Here is a 26,082-nt window from a genome sequence, read left to right as displayed (position 1 = left end):
TTAAATTTGAAGCCATTTCTAGTCCATTGCATCTAGAATCCAGCAAGAAGATAAGATGCGCAAAGCTTGAGGAGTGAAAGAGAAGAGGGTGTCAGACTCTGAGTGAAGAGGGGAGGAAGTGGAGAGGATAAAGGACTTTAGGACACTATCCAGAAAAGATTTCAAGAACTGGGTAGTTGCCAATACTAAATACGATGCAGGAGGGAAGTTCTTTATTTAGGAGATGCCAGATGTTCAGAAAGAATTAGGGAATGAGAGGGAAAGAAAACATTGGAGTGATTAAACATCTATTTCTCTTTCCTTTGAGAAGCTAGGAAGGGAAGGGGGGAAAAAGAAAGAACTCTTCCTGCAAACAACAGAATGCTGGGGAAAGGGCTTATTTTAGTTCTGCCACTAATCTCTGACTTCCGTCATCCCACATAGAGCACTTAGCTGCTCAAGCCATTAACCTTCCCTGTCACAGTAACTGGAATAAATATCTGATCTGACAGTTTCAGGGCTTCCCAGGTGGCACTAGAGGTAAAGAACATTACTCCCGATGCGGGAGACGTAAGAGACGCGGGTTCGATCCCTGGATTAGGAAGAGCCCCTGGAGGAGGGCACGGCAATCCACCCAGTGTTCTTGCCTGGAGAATCCCATGGACAGAGGAGCCTGGCGGGCTGCAGTCCACGGGGTCCAAAGAATCGGACACGCCTGAAGCGATGCAGGACTTGTTCAAGTGCCACATCCCCACCAATCTACTGGACAATCCTTGAGAGGAGGGCCCAGCACAACTTTCATTAAAATTCTCGGGGCTTTGTAGAGCCATGACAGTAACCACTTCGGAAAATGCTTGTTGGATGAAATGTAAAGTGTGAGCAATAAGTTCTAACGCATCCTGAGATCTTCCTGTTCACTCATCACTGTGCAATGCGCCTAGTCACATAGCACTAGGATTGTCCACAATGCTGAGATAGTACCATAAATATCCCATTTTACAGAGGAGTAAATGGTAACCATGACACCACCTTATGACAGAAAGCAAAGAGGCACTAACGACCCTCTTGATGAAAGTGAAATCAGAGTGAAAAAGCTGGCTTTAAACTCAACATTCAGAAAACTAACATCATGGTATCTGGTCCCATCACTTCATGGCAAATAGATGGGGAAACAATGGAAACAGTGGCTGACTTTATTTGGCGGGGGGGAGCTCCAAAATCACTGCAGATGGTGATTGCATCCATGAAATTAAAAGACACTTGCTCCTTGGAAGAAAAGCTATGACCAACCTAGACAGCATATTAAAAGCAGAGACATTACTTTGCCATCAAATGTCCGTCTAGTCAAGGCTATGGTTTTTCCAGTACTCATGTATGGATGAGAGTTGGGACTATAACGAAAGCTGCTGCTGCTGCTAAGTCGCTTCAGTCGTGTCCGACTCTGTGCGACCCCATAGATGGCAGCCCACCAGGCTCCGCCGTCCCTGGGATTCTCCAGGCAAGAACACTGGAGTGGTTTGTCATTTCCTTCTGCAATGCATCAAAGTGAAAAGTGAAAGTGAAGTAGCTCAGTCGTGTCCGACTCTTTGCGACCCCATGGACTGCAGCCTACCAGGCTCCTGCGTCCATTGGATTTTCCAGGCAAGAGTACTGGAGTGGGGTGCCATTGCCTGGGCCGAAGAATTGATGCTTTTGAACTGTGGTGTTGGAAAAGACTCTTGAGAGTCCGTTGGACTGCAAGGAGATCCAACCAGTCCATCCTAAAGGAAATCAGTCCTGGGTGCTCATTGGAAGGACTGGTGGTGAAGCTGAAACTCCAATACTTTGGCCACCTGATGGGAAGAGCTGACTCACTGGAAAAGACCCTGATGCTGGGAAAGATTGAGGGCAGGAGGAGAAGGGGACGACAGAGAATGAGATGGTTGGATGGCATCACCGACTCCATGGACATGAGTTTGAGTGAACTCTGGAAGTTGGTGATGGACAGAGAGGCCTGATGTGCCGCAGTCCATGGGGTCGCACAGAGTTGGACACGACCGAGCGGCTGAACTGAACCGGTAACCGGCCCAAAGCCCCAACCAGTGGGTCTTCGAGTTCGGATGACAGAGCGACAGAGCACGCCCCACGCTCAGTCGCGTGAGAGGCACCAGAACCAGGAACTCATCTCAAAGTATACAACAGCCGCAAAAGGAAGAAGCAGGAATAGCCCTCCACCCCCAGCGTCCCACTAGCTCGGCGGAGCCGCAGTGCGCCTGCGCGCAGGCTGACTCCGCCACGCCTCAGCGGGGTTCAGGGACCCGCGTCCCGGCCTCGCGAGGCCCAGGGCTAAGGTGAGACCGCGACAGTCGGGGACGGGGTGGTGCGCGTGCTGATGACGAAAGCGGAAGTTCTGCGGCAGGGGCGGGACGCGAGCCCGGCGCTGGGGGCTGGGATCGCGGAAGCTCCGTGGGAGGGTCGGGCGCTGTCCGAGTGCGGGGTGGTTTCGGAGCAGGTTCCTGAGGGAGGCAGCCGCGAGGTTCCAAGCCGCCGGCCTGCGTGCGTTCGGGCCGCTCCAGGTGTGAGTCGACGTCGCCCTGTCGGCTGCCTCCGCCCCCGGCCCTCCCCGGGGAGCCGCCTCGGGTCTCCGCCATGGCGTCCACCGTGACCAACCTGCAGGTATCCCCGGCTCCCGCCCCGGAGCGCGGCGCGGGAGGGTGGGGGGCGGGGAGCGGGCGCGGCCGCGCCCCGAGCCCGGCGGCAGAGGCCGGCTTTCCGCCTGCTCCCGGGCTCGCCCGAGCCCCCCGCGCGGTAGGACTCCTGACTTCGGTTGAGGCTTTTCTGCCGTGTGTATGTGTGGTGTTTTTCCCTTTTCAAACCATCCGAGTTTGAACCGAACTGGTTGAAGCTTGAAGGAGAGGCATAGACCCCAATCGGTGTAAGGGAGAGAGGAAAGAACGGAATACATGCAATGCACTGCTCTGGATCAGATGAAAATAGAAAGATTGGAGTCCTTTCCTGGTTCCTCAAGCTGCTGTAGCAAAGCCTTTCTTTCGAGCTGTCAGACTGAGTAAAATCGTGAGCTCAGAATCGGAGGAATTCGTGAATTCCTGGAGCTCTGCGTTCAGGTGCGCCCTGATGGCTCCCCAAGTGTAGCATGTAAATAAGATCATGGAGTAGGCTTTAGCGCCGTTGTTACTTCACCTTTCCACCCCTACCGCGGTGAGTTCGGTGTTTTATTCATAAAGCAGGTTATCCTAATATTCTAGACAGTTGTTCAACCTCTGTGGAATGGAATTCTTTGAGATGAGACATTTTTAAACAGTGCCTCCCATCCCTCGAACGGATCTAGGACTTAAGTGGGGTTTCAGTTCAGTCGCTCAGTCGTGTCTGACTCTGTGCGACCCCATGGACTGCAGCACGCCAGGCTTCCCTGTTCATCACCAACTATCCGAGTTTACTCAAACTCATGTCCATTGAGTCGGTGATGCCATCCAACCATATCATCCTCTGTCGTCTCCTTCTCCTCTCACCTTCAATCTTTCCCAGCATCAGGGTCTTTTCCAATGAGTCGGCTCTTCACATCAGGTGGCCAAAGTATTGGAGTTTCAGCTTCAACATCAGTCCTTCCAATGATTATTCAGGACCGATTTCCTTAGGATGGACTAGTTGGATCTCCTTGCAGTCCAAGGGACTCTCGAGTCTTCTCCAACACCACAATTGAGAAGCATCAATTTTTCGGCGCTCAGCTTTCTTTATTGCCCAACTCTCACATCCATACATGACCCCTGGAAAAACCATAGCCTTGACTAGACGGACCTTTGTTGGCAAAGTAATGTCTCTGCTTTTTAATATGCTGTCTAGGTTGGTCATAGCTTTTCTTCCAGGGATCAAGTGTCTTTTAATTTTATGGATGCAGTCACCATCTGCAGTGATTTGGAGCCCCCCAAAATAAAATCTGTCACTGTTTCCATTGTTTTCCCATTTAGTTGCCATGAAGTGATGGGACTGGATGCCATGATGTTAGTTTTCTGAATATTGAGTTTTAAGCCAACTTTGTCACTCTCCTCTTTCACTTTCATCAAGAGGCTCTTTAGTTCCTCTTCACTTTCTGCCATAAGGGTGTTGTCATCTCCATATCTGAGGTTATTGATATTTCTCCCGGCAGTCTTGATTCCAGCTTGTGCTTCATCCAGCCCGGCGTTTTGCATCATGTACTCTGAATGTAAGTTAAATAAGCAGGGTGACAATACACAGCCTTGACCTACTCCTTTCCCAGTTTGGAACCAGTGCATTGTTCCCTGTCCAGTTGTAAGTGGGGTTCAGAATGTGACTTAACCTCGAGGGCGGCAGTCCACTAGATAAGTTTGGGACAAAAGAGTGGTATGAATACCTATATTGAATCCTCCCCTTGGTGTAACAATTGAAAAGGCATCTATTGAGTACAGGCACCTAGGATAATTAGCAGAGGATCTACTTAGCCCAGAATAGTTGATCCTGAAGAAAAATCACTGAAAGTAGACGGATTTAAATCGAAATCAAATTTTCATCAGAAAGGGGGTGAAGTGCTTTCTTGGGACTTTTATATTGAAAATCGACCAAAAAGGTTATGAAAATAAATGTTTTGTTTCACAAAATGTAATTGCAACTGTGACTTATTTGTTAAAAAGACAATGTCATGTGTTGATTTTTATATCTGTATCTTTTTCAACAAGATTTCCTTAAAGTAAGATGCTACAATAATGTAACCCCATTCAGAAGGGGTCTTTTTGGTAAATGTACTTGGAAAAAGTATCGGTCATTTGATAAAAGTATTGTTCTCTTGAGTTTCAAAGGTGGTTTCCTTTGAAGTGCCCATCCTGTCTTCATCCTTGTTGGTTTGTCAGTTAACTGCATAGTTGTATTCCACCATCTGTAAAAAATGGTTTTTATTGAAGTTTCATTGATTTACAGTTTTATACTAGTTTCAGTTGTACAGCATAGTAATTCCGTTTTTCTACAGATTATACTCCACTAAAAGTTTTTACAAGACAATGGCTATGATTTCCTGCGCCCATCTGTTTCCTTGTTGCTCATCCACTTTATGCATAGTCCACCAGCTTTTCATTTGTCAAGAATTTGCATGTGATTTGTGCCTTCTGCAGTATAATTTTCATCTACTTATCCATGTTTTTTCTTTTGCAAGATTGTAGCTTCATTCTATAATTGTTTGCATTATATTGGAATTGGACTGTGGATGTTCCTCAGTGAATCGGTTTGAGGCTGACCTGCCCTAAAGGCAGAGTTGCTGGTGTTGAACAGCAGGAGAGAATGAGTTACATTCTCATCAGTGGTCGGGTGAGGTGCACCTTCTCATTCAACCTTTTCAACCTTCTGAGGTGGGAAACGTGGGTGAAGAATATTCAACTGACAAATAACTTTCCAAACAAGGCAAAAATCTCCATAGCCAGATGCTTATAATCAAATGGAGGAATGCAGATAACTAAAAATCAAAATAATGTAATGATGCTCTGGTGAGGGAGGGCAGAAAAGAAGGCTTGTGTAACTCTTGAAGGATGAGAACTGTTCCACAGAGGAGGTGATGGTGAGCTTAGATAAAGTGAGATGCTGACACTAATTGTCTACCTGGTATGATGGTGTGATCTCATTTAGTCCTCAGACAGCTCTTCAAGGAGACTATTACTTCAGTTTCTTAGTATAAGAATCCAAAGGTTATTAAGGTTATGATTTACCCAAAGACATACAGTTAATTTGTTGAAGGTAGTTTTGAATCCAGGCCTATCTGCTTATATGGTGGTGCTTTTTCACGATAAAATCATGCCTTCTTGGACAGGAGAGTAGGATGCATTCCAGGTAGAGAAAAGCAACTTGGGCCTTAGTCTAGAAGTGTAATAGACCTTGGAGAGGGTTGGGAGAAACTGCAAGTTCGTTGTGCATAGAACTCACGTTTACTCAGTCCTAAATGTTTGTTTGTTTGTTTTTAAGAGTGTCTACATGTTGGGGCATCATAAAAGAAATCTATCATCCTTGATTTCCAAGGGCTTATATTCTGATGTGAAAACAGACATATAAAGTGACTGTTGGGATATTCCGTGACCTTTGGAAGGATGTGCAGGGGGCAGTGGGAATCTAGAGGACTCGTGGCTAGGTCTCCTGGGCTTGCTGGGGAGGGCTCACAGGAGGGAGGACCACAGTGACTCTGCTGAGTCCTGGAGAAGCTGGAGTTTTACAGGGAGACACAGGGACAGAGTATTCCAGGCGGACCGTGGGCTGTACACGCAGGTGCGGAGTCTGAGCCATCTGGGTTGTCCCAGTAGTTTGGCGTGACGGGAACGGAGTGTGCCAGGGGAGAGTTCGAGCCTAGGTCGGCCACGTCCAGAGCAGCAGTGCGCGCCCTGGTGATTGGCCGCATCCTGCTCCACACGGGGAGTCAGAGAAGGCAGGAAGCTCCAGTTTTTGTTTTAGAACAAAACCGTTGTGTGTGCACAGGGACAGCTTGACGGGTGGCAGGCCTGGAAGCCCCGAAACCAGTTAGGAGGCAGGTTCTGTCTCTGCGATGGGAGGTAGCAAAGGCCAGAGTGGTGCAGTAGCTGTGAGAATAGAGGAGGGCTTGGCGAGAGACAGACTGAAGAGGAAGGGGAGTTGGGCGAGCCTCTCCGTTTGAAAGGGGAGTTTGCTCCCAGATTCCTTGTTGGGTGTCTGAGTGGGTTGGTTCTGGGATTACAGGAAGAGAGGGGACAGCTTTGGGGCCGGAGGGGTCCTGAAGTTTTGGGGCTTGAAATGCTTGTGGGGACAGTCGGGTGGAAATGTCCACTGAGCAGTTGGGTTCGTGTATGTAGAACTTAGACTGGGTGGGGATAAGGATTTGGGGGTTCCTAGCACACAGATGGTAGCAGAGGTGGGGACATCTTGGAGTTTATGGAATGAGGGGCACAGGGACAAGGCACAAATCGGGGGGAAGAGCAGCTTCAGGAGCAAGAAGGGAGCCTGAGAGAGAGGGGTGACGTGGCCGAGAGGAGCGCCTGGGGAGGATGGGGAAGGCCGCGTCACGGGTCTGTCTGTGAGGGCTCCGTGCTCCCCTGGTCACTGGAGCCCGGCGGGTGAGGGAGCGGGCTGTCCGGGGCAGGAAGACGACTGTGGGAGGAACCGGGAAACCCAGATGAATGCCGGGCTCTCCTTGGACGTGGCTGTGGGGGGAGAGATAGGTACGTTGTTAGTTACATGGGAACCTTAGAATTAGGGAGAGGTGGTGTGTTTTGTTGGTGTTTTGTAGCTAGGGGTCTAAGATAGGACTTACATACATTTTTATGCTAAGGATTGCTCCCTCAAAAAAGGGAAAAGTTAGGTTGGGGAGAACAGTTGAGCTGATATAATTGAGGGGAGTAACTGTCAGAGGACGAAGCAGGGGTAGGTTCCAGAGCACGGGAGAAAAATCAGTCTTGAAAGACGGGCTCTGGGCCATCCTGCCTCTTGAGATAGGTGGTTCTGCAATTTAGCCAGTGTCCCACGGTTTTCTCGCATGCACAGGTCGTGGTCTCCTAACCTGAAAAGGACAGTCCCAGGAGCTCCCGGCCTTTGTAACTCCACGTTAGTGACTGGATCCAGGCTGAACCCAGCGTCCAGTCTGTTGTGCCAGCCTCTGGGCTAGACTCCGGAATATAAAAGACCCATTACGACAGACGTGACTCCTGTCCTCATGAAGCTTTTATTCTGGTAGGAGAGGACAGGCCAAAACCAAACCCACATGCACAGAAAGAAGCCACTGGAAGCATTTTAAACAGAAGAGTGATGTGTTTTCAAATTGAATTAATTTGAGAATCATCAGCCTAAAGATAATCAGTTTTAATCATTGAGAACAGCTACCTAGGGAGGTAGTAAGCAGAAGGCCCACCCAAGCCCCTAGGAACCTTAATGTATTTCAGTGTTGGTTACGAGAAGAAGAATCAGCAAAGGAAACTGAGCGGGATCTGTCAGAGAGGTGGGAGGATATTGTAATGTTCTTTTGTAGAACATTGTCGGGGGATCAGTATGAAGACAGAGCTGGCCTTTGGATCTGGCATCACAGAGAACCTTGATATGAGCAGTTTTATTGATAAGATAAGGGACAGGAGCCCAGGTCGGCAGCTGAAGGGTATGTAGAAAAAAGAGACTGGAGAGCGTAGAGGCTGCTTTGGTGAAGTTTGGGTTCTAAACAGTAGCAGAGAAACAACCAAGCTGAAGGGGGTCCAGGGATCTCTGTCTAAAGGAGGGTTGTTTGCAGGCACACAGAAATATCTCGTGGAGAGAAGTTGTCAGCGATAACAGAGTTGGAAGCCCCCGTCCTGATGGAGGTTCTCTGTATGTGGAAGGAGATGGTCAGTGAGTGTGCTGGGAAGTGATGGAATACGCGCAGGGCGGGCAGAGAGCTAAGAGTGAGGATGGGGTGCAGCCTTTGAATGGAGCCTCCCTGAGAATGGGCTTCCCTGGTGGCTCAGCTGGTAAAGAATCCGCCTGCAGTGCGGGAGACCTGGGTTCGATTCCTGGGTCAGGAAGATCCCCTGGAGAAGGTACAGGCTACCCTCTCCAGTATTCTGGCCTGGAGAATTCCACGGACTGTGTAGTCCATGGGGTCTCAAAGAGTCGGAAACAACTGAGCGACTTTCCCTTTCTCTGAGAACTGGTATTTGAAGTATGATCTGAGGGAAGAGCATCCCCAACAGATGGACCCGAGTGCACAGGGACCACGGGGTTTCAGTTGAGACCGAGACAGAGCCAGGCCCGCGTGGACCATGACCCAGCACCGGGGACCGATTGTTTGCAGGGGAAGCTGTCAAAGGGTGCCCCTCGCTGGTGCTGTGTGGACTTCAGCATCGCGTGTAGAGCAGGCCGGCCGCTGAGAGGAGGGCGGGCAGGAAGTTTGACTACAGCAGTAGAGGACCAAGCTAGGGTGGCAGCGATTGTAATTTTGTTTCAAATGCAAAGTGGTAACAGAAAGGAGGCTGAAGTGAGGCAATCCGCAGGGAAAAACAAATGCCCGTCCTCAAATCCCCACCTTTGATTAAAGATGAAACCCTTGCTATCCAGTGTGGTAGCGCCTGTGGCAATTTACATGTCATTTAAATAAAATTTAAAACTCACTTTTAAGTCACACTAGCCAAAAGTTTCAAAAGCTATGTGCTCCTGTACTGGATGGTGCAAATACAGAGGTGTACTTCAGCAGAAAAAGTTACCATATATGGAGCTAGGTTATTAAGTGCTGACTATACAGGTTTCAGCTGGTGTCATTTTGGTTCCTAAATGCTTTTGAACTGTGGTGCTGGAGAAGACTCTTGAGAGTCCCTTGGACTGCAAGGAGATCCAACCAGTCCATCCTAAAGGAGATCAGTCCTGGGTGTTCATTGGAAGGACTGATGTTGAAGCTGAAACTCCAATACTTTGGCTAGCTGCTTCGAAGAGCTGACTCATTGGAAAAGACCCTGATGCTGGGAAGGATTGAGGGCAGGAGGAGAAGGGGACGACAGAGAATGAGATGGCTGGATGGCATCACCGACTCGATGGACATGGGTTTGGGTGGACTCAGGGAGTTGGTGATGGACAGGGAGGCCTGGCGTGCTGTGGTTCATGGGGTCGCAAAGAATTGGACACGACTGAGCGACTGAACTGAACTGAACTGAAAAGAGGGCTGACTGCAAAGGAGGGGGATGTGAGAGTAAAGAGGTGAGTGGCACAGCAATTCAAAATAGCTTAAGAAGGAAATTACAGCCAAAAAAGACAGTCCTTACTTCTGCTACATGATTTAGTTACTGAGCCTTCTGGACGCATTTTGTGTGACCAGGTGCCATGTGCTGCAACTCGGCCCTTTAGATCCTTCTGGGCTGACCAGACTTGCAAATTAAGCTTTGAGTTCAACAATCTGAACTTGGAAGCATGTACTGCTACATTTGGTCAACTCTAAAACACACCAGGTATTTTCCTTCCCTCTTGCTATAGCAGCTGGAAGGCCAGTTCCTCCCATTTATCCCATTTATACTCAGTCCATGAGCAACTGCTTCAAAATATCCTGTTCATAGCATATGATTCATTTTTGCACTGTATGAATAATTTCTTAATTGTATTTCTTATTTTTGATATAGCATGACCATGATCACTTTTTTCTACTGGCTCTTATTTCTGTTGAATATAGTTTTACTACCTAAATTAATCCAGGCGAAATGTTTCGGTAACTATGCTTGTTCTTTATTTGTATGTGTGTGCATATTTTAGAATAGTAAAGATAGCTTTCTTAGTGAAAATCTCACCCTGAGATGATCACAGACCCACGTGCAGTTGTGAGGAATGTGGAGCCTGTGTAGCCGTCGCCCTGTCATCCCTGGTGGGGCATCTCGTGTAGTGGAGGGTCACAGCCCGGATGTTGACCTTGGTACATTCTGCTGCATTACTCAGGTTTCCCCAGTTTTACTTTGTGTGTCTGTCTGAGTTCTGACGCGTGAGTTGATTCTTGAACCCCCACCCCAGCCATGATACAGCAGAGCTCTCTCCACAGGGGTCTCTCTTGCTGCCCTTGTATAAGCACAGTCCCTTCTCTTTCTCTCCCCCTGCATCCCTATCTCCTGACGATGCTTAACTGTTCTTCACCTCTGGGTTTGCCATTTAAGGTTATATGAATGGAATCATGCAGTAGGTGACCTTTCAGGATTGGTTCTTTTCACTTAGCATACTTCTTCCAAGATTCATCCAAGTTGTATGTATCAGTAGTTCATTCCTTTTTGTTACTGAATGGTATTCCCTCCTGTGGGCGTACCAGAGTTTAATGCAGCCTTTGAAGGACATCCAGAATGTTCAAGTACAATTTTTTATGTGAGCGTAGCCTTCGTTTCTCTGGTATAAACACCCAGGAGTGCAGTTGCTGGTCCATGTGGCGGTTACCTGTTTACCTGTTTAGATTTGTTTAAAAAAACACCTGTTTCCCAGAATAACTGTACCATTTTATGTCCCAGCAGTGTATAAGTGATTCACTTCTCTGTAGCCTCATTACCATTTAGTATTGGCACCATTTTTTATTTTAGCCATTCTGATACGTGTTTTGTGGTGTCTCCCTGTGGCTTTTAATTTGCATTTCCCTAAAGGCTAGTGGTGTTAAACATCTTTTCATGTGCTTATTTACCATCTGTATATCCTCTTTGGTGAAATGTCTGTTTATGTCTTTAGCTTATTTTCTACTTCATTTGTTTTTAAACTGTTGGTTTCTGAGAGTTCTTTCTATATTCTAAGTACTAGTCCTTTCTCTAATATGTGGTTTGCAAACATCTCCCAGTCTGTAACTTGTCTTTTCATCCCTTTAATATGATTTTTTGCAAACCAAAGGTTTTTGATGAGCTCCAATTTATCATTTCTTTCTTTCCACCCCACTTTGAGGTGTAATTGATATATAATGTTGTGTTAGTCGCGGTTGTGCAGCGTGGTTCACTATTTGTGTGCACGGTGAGACAGTCACCACAGTCCGTCCAGTTAACATCTGTCACCACGCGTAGTCTGTGGTAGGAACTCGGGTAACAGCCGTTCGGACGGGTGTGAAGCGACAGCTCGTTGTTGTGACCTGCATTTCCCTGATGATTGGTGCTCTTGCACACCTTTTCATGCACCTGTTGGCCATCTGTATGTCTTCTTTGGAAGAATGTTTATTCAGATCCTCTGCCCTTTGTTTTGATTGAATTGTTTTGATTTTTGGTATTGATTTGTTTTCTTGACATTAACCCCTTATCAGATACATGTGATTTGTAAGTATTTTCTCCCTTTCAGGTGGTTACCTTTTCATTCTGTTGATTATTTCCTTTGCTGTGCAAAGCTTTTTTTGTTTGATGTAGTCACACTTTATCTATTTTTGCTTTTGTTGCCTTTATGGTGTCAAATCCAAAATATTGCCACCAAGACCAGAGTCAGGGAGCGAGTTTTATGGCTTTAGGTCTCACGTTCAGATCTTTAATCCATTTTGAGTTAATATCTATATGTGGTGTAAGATAATGCTTATGTTCATTCTTTTGCATATGACTATCCAGTTTTCCCAGCACCATTTATTGGAGAGACTATTCTTTCCCTACCATACATGTTTTGCTCCTTTACAGTAAATTAATTGGCAATGTATGTATTGATTTATTCCTAGTCTCTTTCTTCTGGTCCATTGATTTATGTGTCTGTTTTTATGCCAGTATCATACTGTTTTTATTTTTCTCTTTTCATATATTGTGTTTTGGTGTCAAGTCTAAGAACCCTTTTGCCTAGCCCTCAGTGGTGAAGATATGCTTTGTTTTGTCTAAAGATTTTATGATTTGAGTCCGTGATCCATTTTGAGTTACTTTTTGTACAAAGTGCAGGGTTTGGTTTGCAATTTCTCCTTCTCTCTTTTTTTTATTTTGGCTCATGGATGTTCAGTTGCTCTGGAACCAGTTCTGAGGCCTATCTCTCTGCCTTTAACCTGCCTTTCTGTGTCTTTGTCAAAGTTCAGTTAGATGTATTTGTATGGATCTAATTCTGGTAGTTGTTTTTTGTTTTTTTAATGCTACACAGAGTTGCCCGTTTCATTATAGAATTTTTGAAGTTTCCAGGTCTTGTTTTATTTTTTAAGACTTCTCTGGTTACTCGTTGCTTGGTGAACCTTTTAGTTAATTACGGAGTTAAAAGATTTGGGTATTTTTCAGACTTTTGGTATTTCATTGCTCTGTTGCTTCTGAAGGGCTTTTACCCCATTTAAATTTTACTATTGTCATACGCTTTAGACATAACAGAATTTGATTTTTGAGAGTTTCCGTAAATGCTTTTAAGTTGAATTTTCATCTTATTCAATTATTCTTTGGTAGCCCTGAGCTTGACTTTTGTTGAATGAAAAATTATGTGAGACTCTTAGTGATTGGTACTAGGTAAAGTAGTGTTCAGATAGCGTTTACCTATGTAACAAATGTAATTTGCATTTTATAAATAGCTACCATTTATAATGTAATGCAGTTGTGATTTAGAGAAAAAAGATTTGTTTTAAAGTTGCTTTTATTTTTAAAGAAAGCTTTCAATTTGATTATTGACTTCAGAGTTCTCCTGTGCTTTGATTTTGATGGGATGGTTTTTGTCTCCCTTCAAACAGAAAGCCATAGATCTTGCTAGCAAAGCAGCCCAGGAAGATAAAGCCGGAAACTACGAGGAAGCTCTTCAACTCTACCAACATGCTGTACAGTATTTTCTCCACGTAGTTAAATGTAAGGTCATCGTTTGTTTTGTTATTTTGAAAACAATAAAATAGAAAAAATTATTCTATTCATTTCTGTTCCAAGAAATAAAAAAGATTATCCTGTTTCATTTATAAACATTGAAGTACAATCCTAGAAGATTATAAACCATCGATTTGCAAAAAAGTCCCACTAGCTTCTTAGTAGTTTCTAAGTCCTCAGCCAGCAAATGTGTGCAGCTGTCATAGTTATTACTTTGTGCACCTAAACATATTAAAATGCCATCTAGTCAATGAAAAAAAGTTTTTTTATTTTACTGGTAATGTACCCAGATCTGTAATCTGGACTTACTCATTTTCTAAATGTCTCTTTGAAATTAATGTTTTAAAAAGAGATTGGGAAACACTTTAATTGTGTACATCCAAATTTGTGTTCAGTGTTAACACTGCCCCCGCCCCCAGCACTGTTCCAGGCAGTGGGATACAGCAGTAAGGAGGAAACGGATAAAGAAAAACCGCTTAAACCTAATGCTGAACATATGTGAAGTAAGACGTTAAAAAAGTGTCTTTCTGTCTGTTACTGTTTTAAATAAAAATTTTAACAGTTGGGTAATTAAGGATTTTCTTCTGAGCTTTCCTCTTTAATTCTGAGGTTTTTGTGTCACATTAAAGAGAAACTTAAGAATGAGTCATAACCTGATAAGATAGGTAGGGCTGATCGTATGAACTGCATATGTTGCTGAAGTCTCCTTTCAAACAGCCCTCACTGGGGCCTTTATGTAATAAAATTACTGTATTGGTGTTACACATAATATCTGGGATTTCTGTCACTTTTTATATTCTGAAATAAAGCTTACGTAGGCATTAGTGGGAATGGTTAATATTGCTTTACTTTTGTCTTATAATTGGTTTTGTATGAGATAAGCAGCTTTCAACTATCTGCAAAGAATGTAAGGGAAGAGTGTGAATCCCACAGAATATTACAGGATTTCTGCTTATTCTTTACCATGAACCTAAAGTTTACTAGTGTCTCGCTCAGAACTCTTTCTGACTCGTACTCACTGTTGAAGCCTGCCAGAGGAAGGATCAGAAAAGATTGATCATCATCTGATTACGATGAACCGGAGATGATCTTTTCTCTCTCCTCCAAAATAGATGTTCCTTGTTTGAAAAGTGTGTCTAAGGGTTTAAACCTGTCTGTATAAAATACTAAAGGAAAAAATCTCTTGCGTTTCCCTTCCCTAGATGAAGCACAAGGTGATAAAGCCAAGCAGAGTATCAGGGCGAAGTGTACGGAGTATCTGGACAGAGCGGAGAAGCTGAAGGAGCACCTGAAGAAGAGAGAGAAGAAGCCCCAGAAGCCGGTGAAGGAGGGGCAGCCGGCCCCCGCGGACGAGAAGGGGTACGCGTCTCAGAGCGAGTCACGAGAGTACGGGAGTTTGTGAAGTAGATTTCTTTTGTTGAAACTGTAGGTGTTAGACAAGAACGGCTCCCGGGCCAGCTCTGACCCACCGCCTGCTCTCGCAGCTGGCGTGGTAGGGGACACGGCCGCGTCCCTTCAGTCCCTGTTGTCCGTGGCTCCTTTTGCGCTGCACCTGCAAAGCTGAGTGGTTGTGACAAAGGACTGTGTGGCCCACAGAGCCTGAAATGTTGACGGTCTGATTCTTTACAGAACAAAGTTTGGAGTCCCTAGTTTGCCAGGCTCAGGAGGTGATACACATCAAATCGGCTCCTTGACTGGCTGGTAGCGGAAAAACCACTTGGCAGGAATACGGCTCAGTTCTTTCCCTCTGGCCATCGGGTAATGAGGTTTAAAATGGTAGGAATGGTCTGAGAATTGACCCTTTGACTGGTAGTATTGACTCAGTGCTAAGCACATGGACAATGTGAAAAATAGCTCCAGTAATGCACACAAATTTTTGGATATCTTAGTAAAGTTTTTTGATGTGAATTTGCATCAGATTTGCTTTACTTTATCATTGTAAAGAATAATTTATAGCATAATTTATAGATATCAAAAGTCGTTTTTGAAGTGGCTTCCTTGATGGAAGATATATCACTTACAGATGCAGAATGTGTCTGTTAATACATAACACGTGCAGGTCGGAAAAAGAGACCCGGGGGGGGGTTACCTGGCCTCGCTGGGTGTGAAGGCAGGAGGTTCTGTTGGCACGAGAGGATGTGACATGTTCACCGTAAACAGCGGTGCGGGCTCCTGAGGTGACCCTTGTGATCACTGGAGACGGAGTCCCTCGAAGGCAGTGCTCTGGCGGCCTGTGGCTACTCCCATAGGCAACTTGAAGATCTAAGAGTTGACAGGCTGCTTCGGACTACGTGGGACAGTTCGAAGAAACTTGTAATAAGCTCAGGGTTTTTATTTATATTCTCTGTTCAAGACGTGGTCAGAGAACCAGGAGACCCTATGACATCCTAAAAATATTTTATCTTCTCATAGCTCTAGTGTTGGCGGGACAAAAATGAGACCCTCGCTGATCTCATAGCTTACCGAATTTCAAAATCAGTTGAACTTCACTGCTTTTCTTATGTGAAAATCTCTTGGAAGCTGAAATGGAACTGTTGGGAAGGATCGGTTGACCTCGGGTGCGTGGGCCCTCAGATCTCACCGAGACCCCCTTGGCAGCAGAAGTGTCCCCTCCGCTGCGAGCTGAGGCCCTCCTGGTCACGCTTGGAGAGCCTGTGGTGTCCTTCCTGAGGTGATGGCCTGCTTCTGTAGCGGACGGCAGGACCCGCTTTAAACTGAAACGGGGTAAAGCCGAGAAGCCATTCCTTCTTGGTAATAGAGGTATAGGATACACGGAAAGCAGGCACAGAGGCTCGCAGCCCCCAGCTGTGGCGTCTTGGTGCTGAGAGACTGCGTGCAGTTCCTGGAAGGAGCTCTCACTGCGCGGGGTCGCGCTGCCTCTGTAAGAGCTCGCTGCAAAACAGGCGCTGAAGGCTGTTTTTGTTGTTTGCCTTTCCTTGTAATAGCAGTAATCCTCTTTGGCTATCTTTCAGTTAGTGCAAACAGGTACTGATGTAGGTCTTTTGTAGAATCACAGTGTCATAAAGCACGCTTTGGGAGACCTGTAGCGCCTTCCCTTCAGAATCCGAGGGCCAGGGAGACAGGTTTGGATTCCATGTGGCTAGGGGCCTAGGAATGGCAGGTTTTCTTTAAGCAAGTACAGTCTGTTGTACAAGAAAGCATGGTAGAAAGAGGTTAGAGAGTTGGTAGACCCTCCAACTCTAAAGTCAAGATGAGTCAGTTTGCAGGCTCTCCCTCACCCATAAAGAACCCAACCATCCTCTGAGAACCACACGGTCCCATTTTGACATGAAACCTGTCGAGTATGTTATGTAATGACATTTTTTAAATATTGTAAAAAATGTGTCTTAAAGGCATATTTTTGCTTTAAAGGTTGCAGCATGTTTTATCATGTTGCTAATCCTTATAGTTGAATGCACATTATTGCTGATTTTTTTCCCTATCGTCAACAACGTGGGCATGATTATCCTTGCAGTCAAATCCCTGAACTCATTTTAAATTATGTCCTCAGAATGAATCCCTAAATACAAAATGTCTGGATTGATCTCCTTGTTCTTTGGGGTCAGTTCATTTTCATCAGAAGTTTCATCCGGCTTTTGGAACCCCCAGACTAAGGTTATCGATCTTTGTACCTTAAATCGTATTCTGGGTTTTTTCCCTCCTAGTTATGGCTTCTTGGTCTAATATGTAGTTTGCCTGGTCCTGATTTTTTAAATTGTTGTTGTTTACAACTCTCTTGTAATTCATCTTAAATCTTTTGTGGAATGAAGTATGGGTCATGCATTTATGAGTTAATACATGCATAGGTATGACACAGGAATTTGGAGCTAGTTCCTGACTTCATTTTGGTCTTTTTCTCCATTTTCTGTTCATGATTCCATGTAATAGGCTGCCTTCCTGCCAATGCATGTTCATCCCTGGGTTGGGAAGATCCCCTGGAGAAGGGAATGGCAACGCACTGCCGTGTTCTTGCCTGGAGAATTCCATGGACAGAGGGGCCTGGGTGGGCTGCAGTCCATGGGGTTGCAAAGAGTCAGACACGACATCACAACTAAACAACAACAAATGCCTGCCCCCTATTTTGTCTACTGTATTCTTAAAAGTAATAAGATGAGCTAAACTTGTAGTGAATGTCTTATTTTGGCACTTTCATTACAGATATTTCTTTTCCTTCATTTTTTGATAGCAATGAGTGATCATTTGAATATATTAAATTCTTTTTATTAGGAATGACAGTGATGGGGAAGGAGAATCTGATGATCCTGAAAAAAAGAAACTACAGAATCAACTTCAAGGTTGCTTTAGATTTCATTTTTAAATTTACTTATTTTTAAAAAACTCATAATGAATTGTCTGTTTGAATTGGTTTTTCTTTCCTACCTGTACTTAAATGAGGTTCAAGAACTGGCTTTGGTTCCCAGTGATCACGTGCTGGCTTTGTTTGAAACCATTTTTGTAAGATTTCCTCTATAGGTTCTCAGATGAGTTGATTTTTTTCCTAGGCAATAAAAATATTGTTTCATGTTATATCTGCCTTAAAAAGTTTACTCTCTTTCATTTTGTCTTATTTGCCCTGTTTTAGAGAGTGTAGCAGTTATACTATTAACATACTCTGAAATCTGATGGTATTGGAATTTCCTGTCAGAGGAACAGAATGAATTAAGACTCACACTTGGCTTCTATTGCTATTGCTGTCACTAGTCCACTGATGCCATTTATTTCATGTTCCTCCCTGCTCTTCCTCATACTTTTTTGCCCTGTTTCAGTGTTCCTATTTACATTGCTCTTTCCCCTTTAATTTTCACGCCTTCCACACTGTGAAACCCCTCTCTCTGCTGTAGGGAATGGGATGGTGGAGAGAGTGTGGACTGTGGCTGCACTCACGTCTGGACTCCACTGCAGGCTGTGCTGGGCTGGTCTTTCTGATTTGGGGCAAGGAGCCTGAGACCCCCCAACTCTAAAATGCAAGTTAAAAATGCTTTCAGGGCTCTGAAGAGGTTAATGACAGTGTAAAACTACCTAGTGTTACATCTGACAAATACTAGGGATTCAGTAAGTAGTCCCTGGAGAAGGGAATGTCTGCCTGCTCCAGTGTTCTTGCCTGGAGAATCTCATGGACAGAGGAGCCTGGTGGGCTACAGTTCACAGGGTCGAAAAGAGTCGGACACGACTGAAGCAACCGACTTAGCGCGCAGGGGAGATAGTAGCTCTGTGTGTCTAAAAAGGCCTCTCGTTAATTACTGACTTCTTTAATTACTGAGATTTGATTGTTCTTTGATATATTAGCAAATGGTCTTTCAAGTTGAATTTTATGCTCATTCACTGGTAGCCTGGATTTTATTGACTTGAATCTTGCCAGGCAGAACGCATTGTACCTAGGAAGGATAGCCATTGCGCAGGGCCAGCCTCAGTGACTGGTGGAGGTTCCTAGCTTGGACAGACCTTTAACCTTGCTGTTCTAGTCTCTTCATTTTGTTACTGTTTCCGTCTTACCAACCCCACCGGGATGGATAGGGGAATCCTATAAGGATAATATTTTGAAAACCCTACAGTTAACGAAGATGTTTTTATGTGCCAAGAACGTCACTGGTGGGTGTAGTCCAAGGGCAGTAACTGGAGTTTCCACGGCCTCGAGCGCATGGGCCTGCTTCCTCCTCTGTTAGCTTTTTAGGGCCACCCCGTGGGCCATGCCAAGTGGCTTTATTTTACTGGTAAGGCAGAAAGCCTTTTTCTCTCCATTCTTTTGGTTTTGTTCCCCATCTCTCTGGCTCTGCCCCACTGAAGGAAAAATTGGAATTTTTAATATCTTTAATTTTGGAAAAGATACAACCCAGTTTTTAATAAGGAATTTTTTTCTACATTTCCTATCAGTAATGATAAGGCCCAGGGATGTATAAAAATACAGATGCTTAAAACATTTAAACAAGAAAATTTATCTGCAATTTCAGGATGAAATAGAATATGGAGAGAGTCCTAGCTTTTCTTACCTGAGAGTCCTTTTTCCCCCACCTTTTAGTTTCATGGTTTGCTGATGGATTTCATTGTGTAATAGTCCGTTTTTGAATCTTTAGTCACTTTTCCTGAAATAGTTTTCCAAATGTTTTACTTCTGTTTTAGGTTATGATATTAAGGGTAATATTTAATTATTAAAATCAATTATTTGAGTCTTCTGTTAATTTTGATATTCAGTGACTTTGAGGTTAAATAACATATTAATATCTGGAGTAGGAAATGGCAACCCACTCCAGTATCCTTACCTGGAAAGTTCCATGAACAGAGGAGCCTGGTGGGCCACAGTCCACGGGCCGCAGGGAGCCGGACGTGACTGAGCGACCCAGCGCACAGAGCCTGTCAGTGGACGAACAGAACCGGAGACGGGACAGGGCCACTCAGCTGGGAACAGGAGAACTGTTTGGCTCTTATTTTCTAATAGTCCTTCCCTTTTAATTTTAAAAGTCATTAATCCATGTCTAGTAATTAATATTACTTTTATCTAGATGTTCTTTTATCACTGAACATTCCAAAGTCACCTAGTTTAAACTTTAAGGAGAAAAGTATTAGTTAAATGTGAAGATAAATTATGACATACTTAGAAAATTTGTAACAAAACATTTTAGTTGATAAGATAATGCTTATGTATAAATCTACTTTTATTTAATAGACACAAAATCCTGTCAGATGACATAATGTTTTTCTCACATAGGGTTACTAATCAGAAAGGAACATAGAAAAGAAAAAGTGAATTGGGTTTTCCCTTCAGTTCAGTTGAGTTGCTCAGTCATGTCTGAATTATTTGGGACCCCATGGACTGCAGCACGCCAGGCCTCCCTGTCCATCACCAACTCCTGGAGCTTACTCAGACTCATGTCCATCGAGTCAGTGATGCCATCCAACCATCGCATCCTCTGTCAACCCCTTCTCCTCCCACCTTCAATCTTTCCAAGCATCAGGGTCTTTTCCAGTGAGTCAGTTCTTCACATCAGGTGGCCAAAGTATTGGAGTTTCAGCTTCAGCATCAGTCCTTCCAATGAATATTCAGGACTGATTTCCTTTAGGATGGACTGGTTGGATCTCCTTGCAGTCCAAGAGACTCTCAAGAGTCTTCCCAACACCACAGTTCAAAAGCATCAGTTCTTCAGCACTCAGCTTTCTTTATAGTCCAACTCTCACATCCATACATGACTACTGGAAAAACCATAGCTTTGACTAGACGGACCTTTTTTGGCAAAGTAATGGCTCTGCTTTTTGATATGCTGTCTAGGTTGGTCATAACTTTTCTTCCAAGGAGCAAGCATCTTTTAATTTCATGGGCACAATCACCATCTGCAGTGATTTTGGAGGCAATAAAGTCTGTCACTGTTTCCATTATTTCCCCATCTATTTGCCATGAAGTGATGGGACCGGATGCCATGATCTTAGTTTTCTGAATGTTGAGTTTTAAGCCAACCTTTTCACTCTCCTCTTTTACTTTCATCAAGACGCTCTTTAGTAGTTCTTTGCTTTCTGCCATAAGGGTGGTGTCATCTGCATATCTGAGGTTATTGATATTTCTCCCGGCAGTCTTGATTCCAGCTTGTGCTTCCTCCAGCCCAGTGTTTCTCGTGATGTACTCTGCATATAAGTTAAAAAAGCAGGGTGACAATATACAGCCTTGATGTACTTCTTTCCCAATTTGGAACCAGTCTGTTGTTCCATGTCCAGTTCTAACTGTTGCTTCTTGACCTGCATACAGGTTTCTCAGGAGGCAGGTAAAATTTTCCCTTAATTTATACTTAGTGTGAACTTTCAGAATGCAAAAAGAGTTCATAGTTTTATTTCATGTTAATGTATAGCTAAAGAGTTTCATAATTTAGGGAAGTTGCCAAGTAGAAGCAATCTTAAAATAACAGATGACCTTTCAAAGGAAGAAAAAATACCCATAAAGTAATATCATAGGTAGTGAGTCGATTGTGTAAGTGGTGATGTTACACTTAAAACAATTACACATCATCTTAGAACAGGCTACTTCATGGTTGGTAGTTGAGCTGTTTCTATAGATTAGAAAATTGGGAAAACTTTTGATAAAAGATTTGTAGAGAGATCCAGTAGTAAGCTATAGTAAAAGAAATGTTTTGTGGACCGTTAATGATTTTTACTTGTTCTTACTGTGACAGTTTGCAATGACTTTTGAATATATTATGTTCAAAAACTAAATCATTTAAATAGCTTTGTTAATGCACAGAAATTGTAAATAGATCTATGTAGAAGTCGAATGGTAACTGTGGCAAATCTTGGGAAATCCCGCAGGTCTGTAAGAGCACACCTCCTCTCTCCATCATCCCCTTCTCACGCTCGCCTTCCCCTCTCTCTGTCCGTCCATCTCTGCCTGTCTGTCTTCAGGTAAAGTGGTTAAATGTATTTTATTTCTGTGGTTACGGAGAGCGTTAGATCACTGATTCTTTTGGTTAAAAGATATTCCAGAATCAGTGTGGTCAACCATTATAAATACTTGACGTAATGTTTGGTGCTTTTCCAAGCACTCGGGTATTTATTACGTCATTTGATGTTTACACTCACCTGTCTTTAGTAGTCTGGCCAGATGATGCTATTTCTGTTTCACAGTGAGGTAGTGGGGATAGAACGGATGAATGGCTCTATGCTGGATCATCCAGCTACCCACCCCAGGTCCCGACCCCTCCTCACTGCCCCTAACAACCACTTCCTCACCACACCCTTCTAGAACTGTCTTTAATATGTAAAACTTCCAGACAAATTTATAAGGCATTTCTTTAGTTTCATTATTTCATGTTGTTATCTAAATTTGATGGAATAGCTCTCTTTGATTGAAAGATGATTTAATTTTCTGTAGGTGCCATTGTCATAGAGCGACCCAATGTGAAGTGGGGCGATGTTGCTGGTCTGGAAGGAGCTAAAGAAGCTCTGAAAGAGGCCGTGATATTGCCGATCAAGTTTCCTCATCTCTTTACAGGTGAGATGGCTTGTAAATAAATTTTTTGATGATTTTTTTAAAAACGCACTGATGACTGAGGTAAAGTATTGTGAACTCTTGTCACTGTGTCATAAACTGTTACTTTAAATCCTCTTATAAGGTAGTGGCAGTTAGGGCATAGCCTTATACAGGTGCTACTTCATATGCGTGTGCGTATTGATAATACGTATCTATTTTAGAACAACCTAAATGTCAAGCAGCAGGGCATAGGGTAAATCAGGACCATTCGGTGGAGTACTGTGCACTCACTACAGTGTAGTGTACCATCTTGATTATAATTGACATGAAAGAATGTCCCCCTGTATTGTAAAGGTCAAAAAGCAAGTTATACAGTATGTATCCAATTATTGAACAGTTTCAGGTGAAACGCATATGCTCTAGTAGCTCATGATCACTGCAGGGAGAATGTTGCTAACGAACCATCTGGATCGAGTTGAAGTTACAGCTCCAGCAGTAGGTGGTTTGTCTGTGCTGAACCATCCTTCACGTTGTCCCTTTTGTGACCCATAGCCTGTGCTCGTGATACGGCTATACCCACAGTCTTAACAGTGAAACAGAGGTTTTTCCTTTTAAAAACAAGCAGGTTTATGTAGAGAGCAAATCTGTGATACTGGCCTCAAACTGAGCAGGTCCAGACAGCAGTGTCCTATAGAGCAGTGATGAAGAGCAAGAGCCCGCTGTCCACCCAGCTTCGAGCTGCGACTCAGAACCTCACTTGAGGAATATGAAACTAACCGTGTAAAAATTGCCATCAGAATCCTATAAAGGTACAAAAATGCAATTGAACTTATGTTATACCAGTGTTTCTCAAACATGAGTCCTGTGTGTAATCTTCATGAATTTTTCCATATAAGCGTACTATTATTTTTTAAATTTTCTTCTTTAAATCACTTTTAGAGAAACTTATTAAAGTGGAGTATAAATATACAAAGACATGCAGGAACCCATGTGCATTCAGCTTCATCAATTATCGCAGATGGTACTCCTCCCCCAGATGAGAAATCAATGTGAGGCGCTTAGGAACCCCTCCCTGTGTCTTCCCTAGAGAGAGGGACTCTCTCTTGACTTCTAACATCGCAGCTTGTTTTGCCCACATTGAACTTCTAAGTCGTCTCATTTGTGTTGACTTCATAACTCTACTGCAGAATGACCACTGGGGGCGCGTCCCTGGCGGCCCAGTGGTTAGGATCCCACGCTTCCGGTGCAGGGGCCGCAGGCTTGGTCACTGGTTGGGGAGCCGAGATCCCATATGCTGTGCGATGTGGCCACACAAATTGTTTAAAGGAATAAAAGACGTCTTTGTGTCTCTATGGATGAGTAGTGTTTTCATAGAATGCATTTTAAAAATTATTTAAATGGAAAGTGTTTGTATACCACCTAAAGGCATTTCATCTGCCACCAGTGGTATATGGACCACACTTATGGGGACACTGACTTACAGTTGCAGACATTTAAACTAGGCAAATAGGATTCAAGTAAAAGTTGAGGCTTCCCGAACAGCAAACAATGTTTAGCTTTGCCATCAGTCATCTGCATATCATTCTTTTACAGATACCTTGTGTCCACCTACAGTTTACACCTAGTAGTTTTGTTTTTTTAAAAATGTGTATTTGATATTTTATTGCCAGTTGTAACCCAGCCTGGTTTATTTAAGGCAACATTATAATTTCTCATTAGTAGAATTGAGGCTCAAAGAACTGGTTGTGTTCACTTGTTACTATATTTTGGCAAAACTAGAATTTACGGTGGAGTCCCCTTACTGTTGTCCAATCATCAGAATGGAAATCTGCCGCCTGTAACAATAACCTGTGCTTCCTGTGGAATCAGGAATGGAGTGTGACTTCATGAGTCATCCAGACTGTGTTAGTCTCACCCCTCCAGATGCCATGAATGTTAAAGGAAAAACTGCCAGCTGCCTTTCCCCTGTGGGCGTGGTTTCTCCCACAACATTCTGAGTCTGAGCTGTGCACACAGTGGATGATCAGCTCCCTTTTAACCGAATTCTTTTCCCCTGAATAGACGGGCAGGCCTGGGAGGTCAGAGACCCTTGTTGGGTCGTCTCCGTCTGCCACTGTGGTTTCAGCACATAGCGGTCATGTGAGTGAGCGTGCGGATGGGCTGCCTGTCAGGAGGATTATAGCTGTGTAAACACGGTTTTGACAAAGTGGTCCTAAAAAGCAAATAAAGTACATTTAAGACATATTTACCTTAGATTGATTTATTTAAATTTTGTTTCATCCTCCTGCCAGCTTTAGAGTGGAAGCCTCTTCATGCTGTTCTTCACTGTGGGTGATGAAGTTAACAGGCTTGAAGTTCTCATGTTGTTTTTTTAGGCAAGAGAACGCCTTGGAGGGGAATCCTGTTATTTGGGCCACCTGGGACTGGAAAATCCTATTTAGCCAAAGCTGTAGCCACAGAAGCAAACAACTCAACATTTTTCTCAATATCTTCCTCTGACCTTGTTTCTAAGTGGCTAGGTGAAAGTGAAAAGTAAGTAGTAAATTGGTGTTTTTTTAAGTTTTTCTTTACCTAGTAGTCATTATATCAGTCTATAAAGTAATAGGTTTCTTACATCATTAATGGGCATTCCAAAAAGTGCTGTAATATAGGTGGTATCCATTTCTCTGTCAAACTGTTCCCTAGTTCAAAATTTATTTCATAGGGAAAAGATAGCATATGTGACACACGTATGGTTTAGGATATATGACACATGTATGGAGAAGGAATGACAGCCCTCTCCAGTGTTCTGGCCTGAAAAATCCCGTGGACAGAGGAGCCTGGTGGGCTCAGTCCACGGCGCTGCAACGAGTCGGACAGGACGAAACACCTGAGCAGCAGGGTTTGTAAGGCATGAAGTGAGTTACCCAGGTGTCGTGGTCTTATTTTCTAGATCAAAATGCCATAGGCTTTTTGATCTATTAGAGCTCCTGTCGCTGCATTGTTTTCTTTAAATGTTTTCACTGTCATGTGTCGTTGGCTAATTTTTAGAAATTGAAACTTTTAATTTATTTTTAGGCTAGTTAAGAACCTATTCCAACTTGCCAGAGAGAATAAACCTTCGATTATCTTCATTGATGAAATCGATTCTCTGTGTGGTTCAAGAAGTGAAAATGAAAGTGAAGCTGCAAGAAGAATTAAGACAGAATTCCTAGTTCAGATGCAAGGTAGTGCTCAATTGATTTAATTTCTACCCAGTTGTAATCATCTCGGTATAAGTAGTGAAGAGACTTATTTATATTTTCACTTACACCAGAAACAATATCAATAGAAGGAAAAAGTACACTTCAAATTTTAATCTTTTGAGAAATATTTTGAAAAGAATATTAATAGTATTTTCCCACAGTTTAGGAGATTCTACTGTTGGGAATATTTACATCATATTCTAGTAGTATGAAATATGGTTAAATACAGTTTTTTTCAGAGAGACTCTCAAGGGGAGGCATTTTTAACAAAGAAATACCACATTCATAAGAGAAGATACAGATGAGGTTTAAAGAACGCTGAAATGACAAATTATCTGAAACTGTATCTATTTTGCTGTAGGGGTTGGCGTGGACAATGATGGAATTTTGGTTCTGGGAGCTACAAATATACCCTGGGTTCTGGATTCTGCCATTAGGCGAAGGTATGACAATACAGGAAATACCTTATTTCTAGTTACAGTATAGTAAATGAATATTAATTCCCATTCAGTCTAGAGAGGAGGCATTCTGATAACTTTAGAATGTTTTTAGTGTGCTTGAACCCTGCTGACCCCCGACCTGGACAGGAGAGGCAGGCATTTGTTGTTAATGTGTTCTGGGTATTTTCCCTTTATTACCCTAAATATATATGTTTACCCATATCTGGTGGATACGGGCCCATTTAATGTACTCAGCTTAGCTCTGGATAAAAGAGAATATC

At 43.6% G+C, this 26,082-nt stretch overlaps 1 protein-coding gene across 2 annotated transcripts in view; it reads left to right on the top strand.

The window, feature by feature from the left end:
- The first annotated feature begins 2,375 nt into the window (after window positions 1–2,375).
- The window catches only part of VPS4B (vacuolar protein sorting 4 homolog B), a 31,436-nt gene continuing 7,729 nt past the window's right edge, over window positions 2,376–26,082 (top strand). For both annotated transcript variants that reach the window (XR_014074740.1, XM_081562288.1), the window contains exons 1-8: window positions 2,376–2,634; window positions 13,067–13,178; window positions 14,393–14,549; window positions 17,418–17,485; window positions 22,039–22,158; window positions 24,513–24,669; window positions 25,195–25,343; window positions 25,723–25,804. Coding sequence is in view for 1 of the 2 variants with exons in the window: in XM_081562288.1 (XP_081418414.1) it covers window positions 2,608–2,634; window positions 13,067–13,178; window positions 14,393–14,549; window positions 17,418–17,485; window positions 22,039–22,158; window positions 24,513–24,669; window positions 25,195–25,343; window positions 25,723–25,804 (872 nt within the window). In the remaining variant the exon portion in view is untranslated. The remainder of the gene's footprint in view (window positions 2,635–13,066; window positions 13,179–14,392; window positions 14,550–17,417; window positions 17,486–22,038; window positions 22,159–24,512; window positions 24,670–25,194; window positions 25,344–25,722; window positions 25,805–26,082) is intronic.

The sequence above is a fragment of the Giraffa tippelskirchi genome, chromosome 14, assembly GCF_054371585.1.
Source record: "Giraffa tippelskirchi isolate mGirTip1 chromosome 14, T2T-mGirTip1v1.2.pri, whole genome shotgun sequence".
In the NCBI taxonomy this organism is placed as follows: Eukaryota; Metazoa; Chordata; class Mammalia; order Artiodactyla; family Giraffidae; genus Giraffa; species Giraffa tippelskirchi.
Note: the sequence above shows the minus strand (reverse complement) of the source record. Positions and strands in the feature narration are given on the sequence as shown.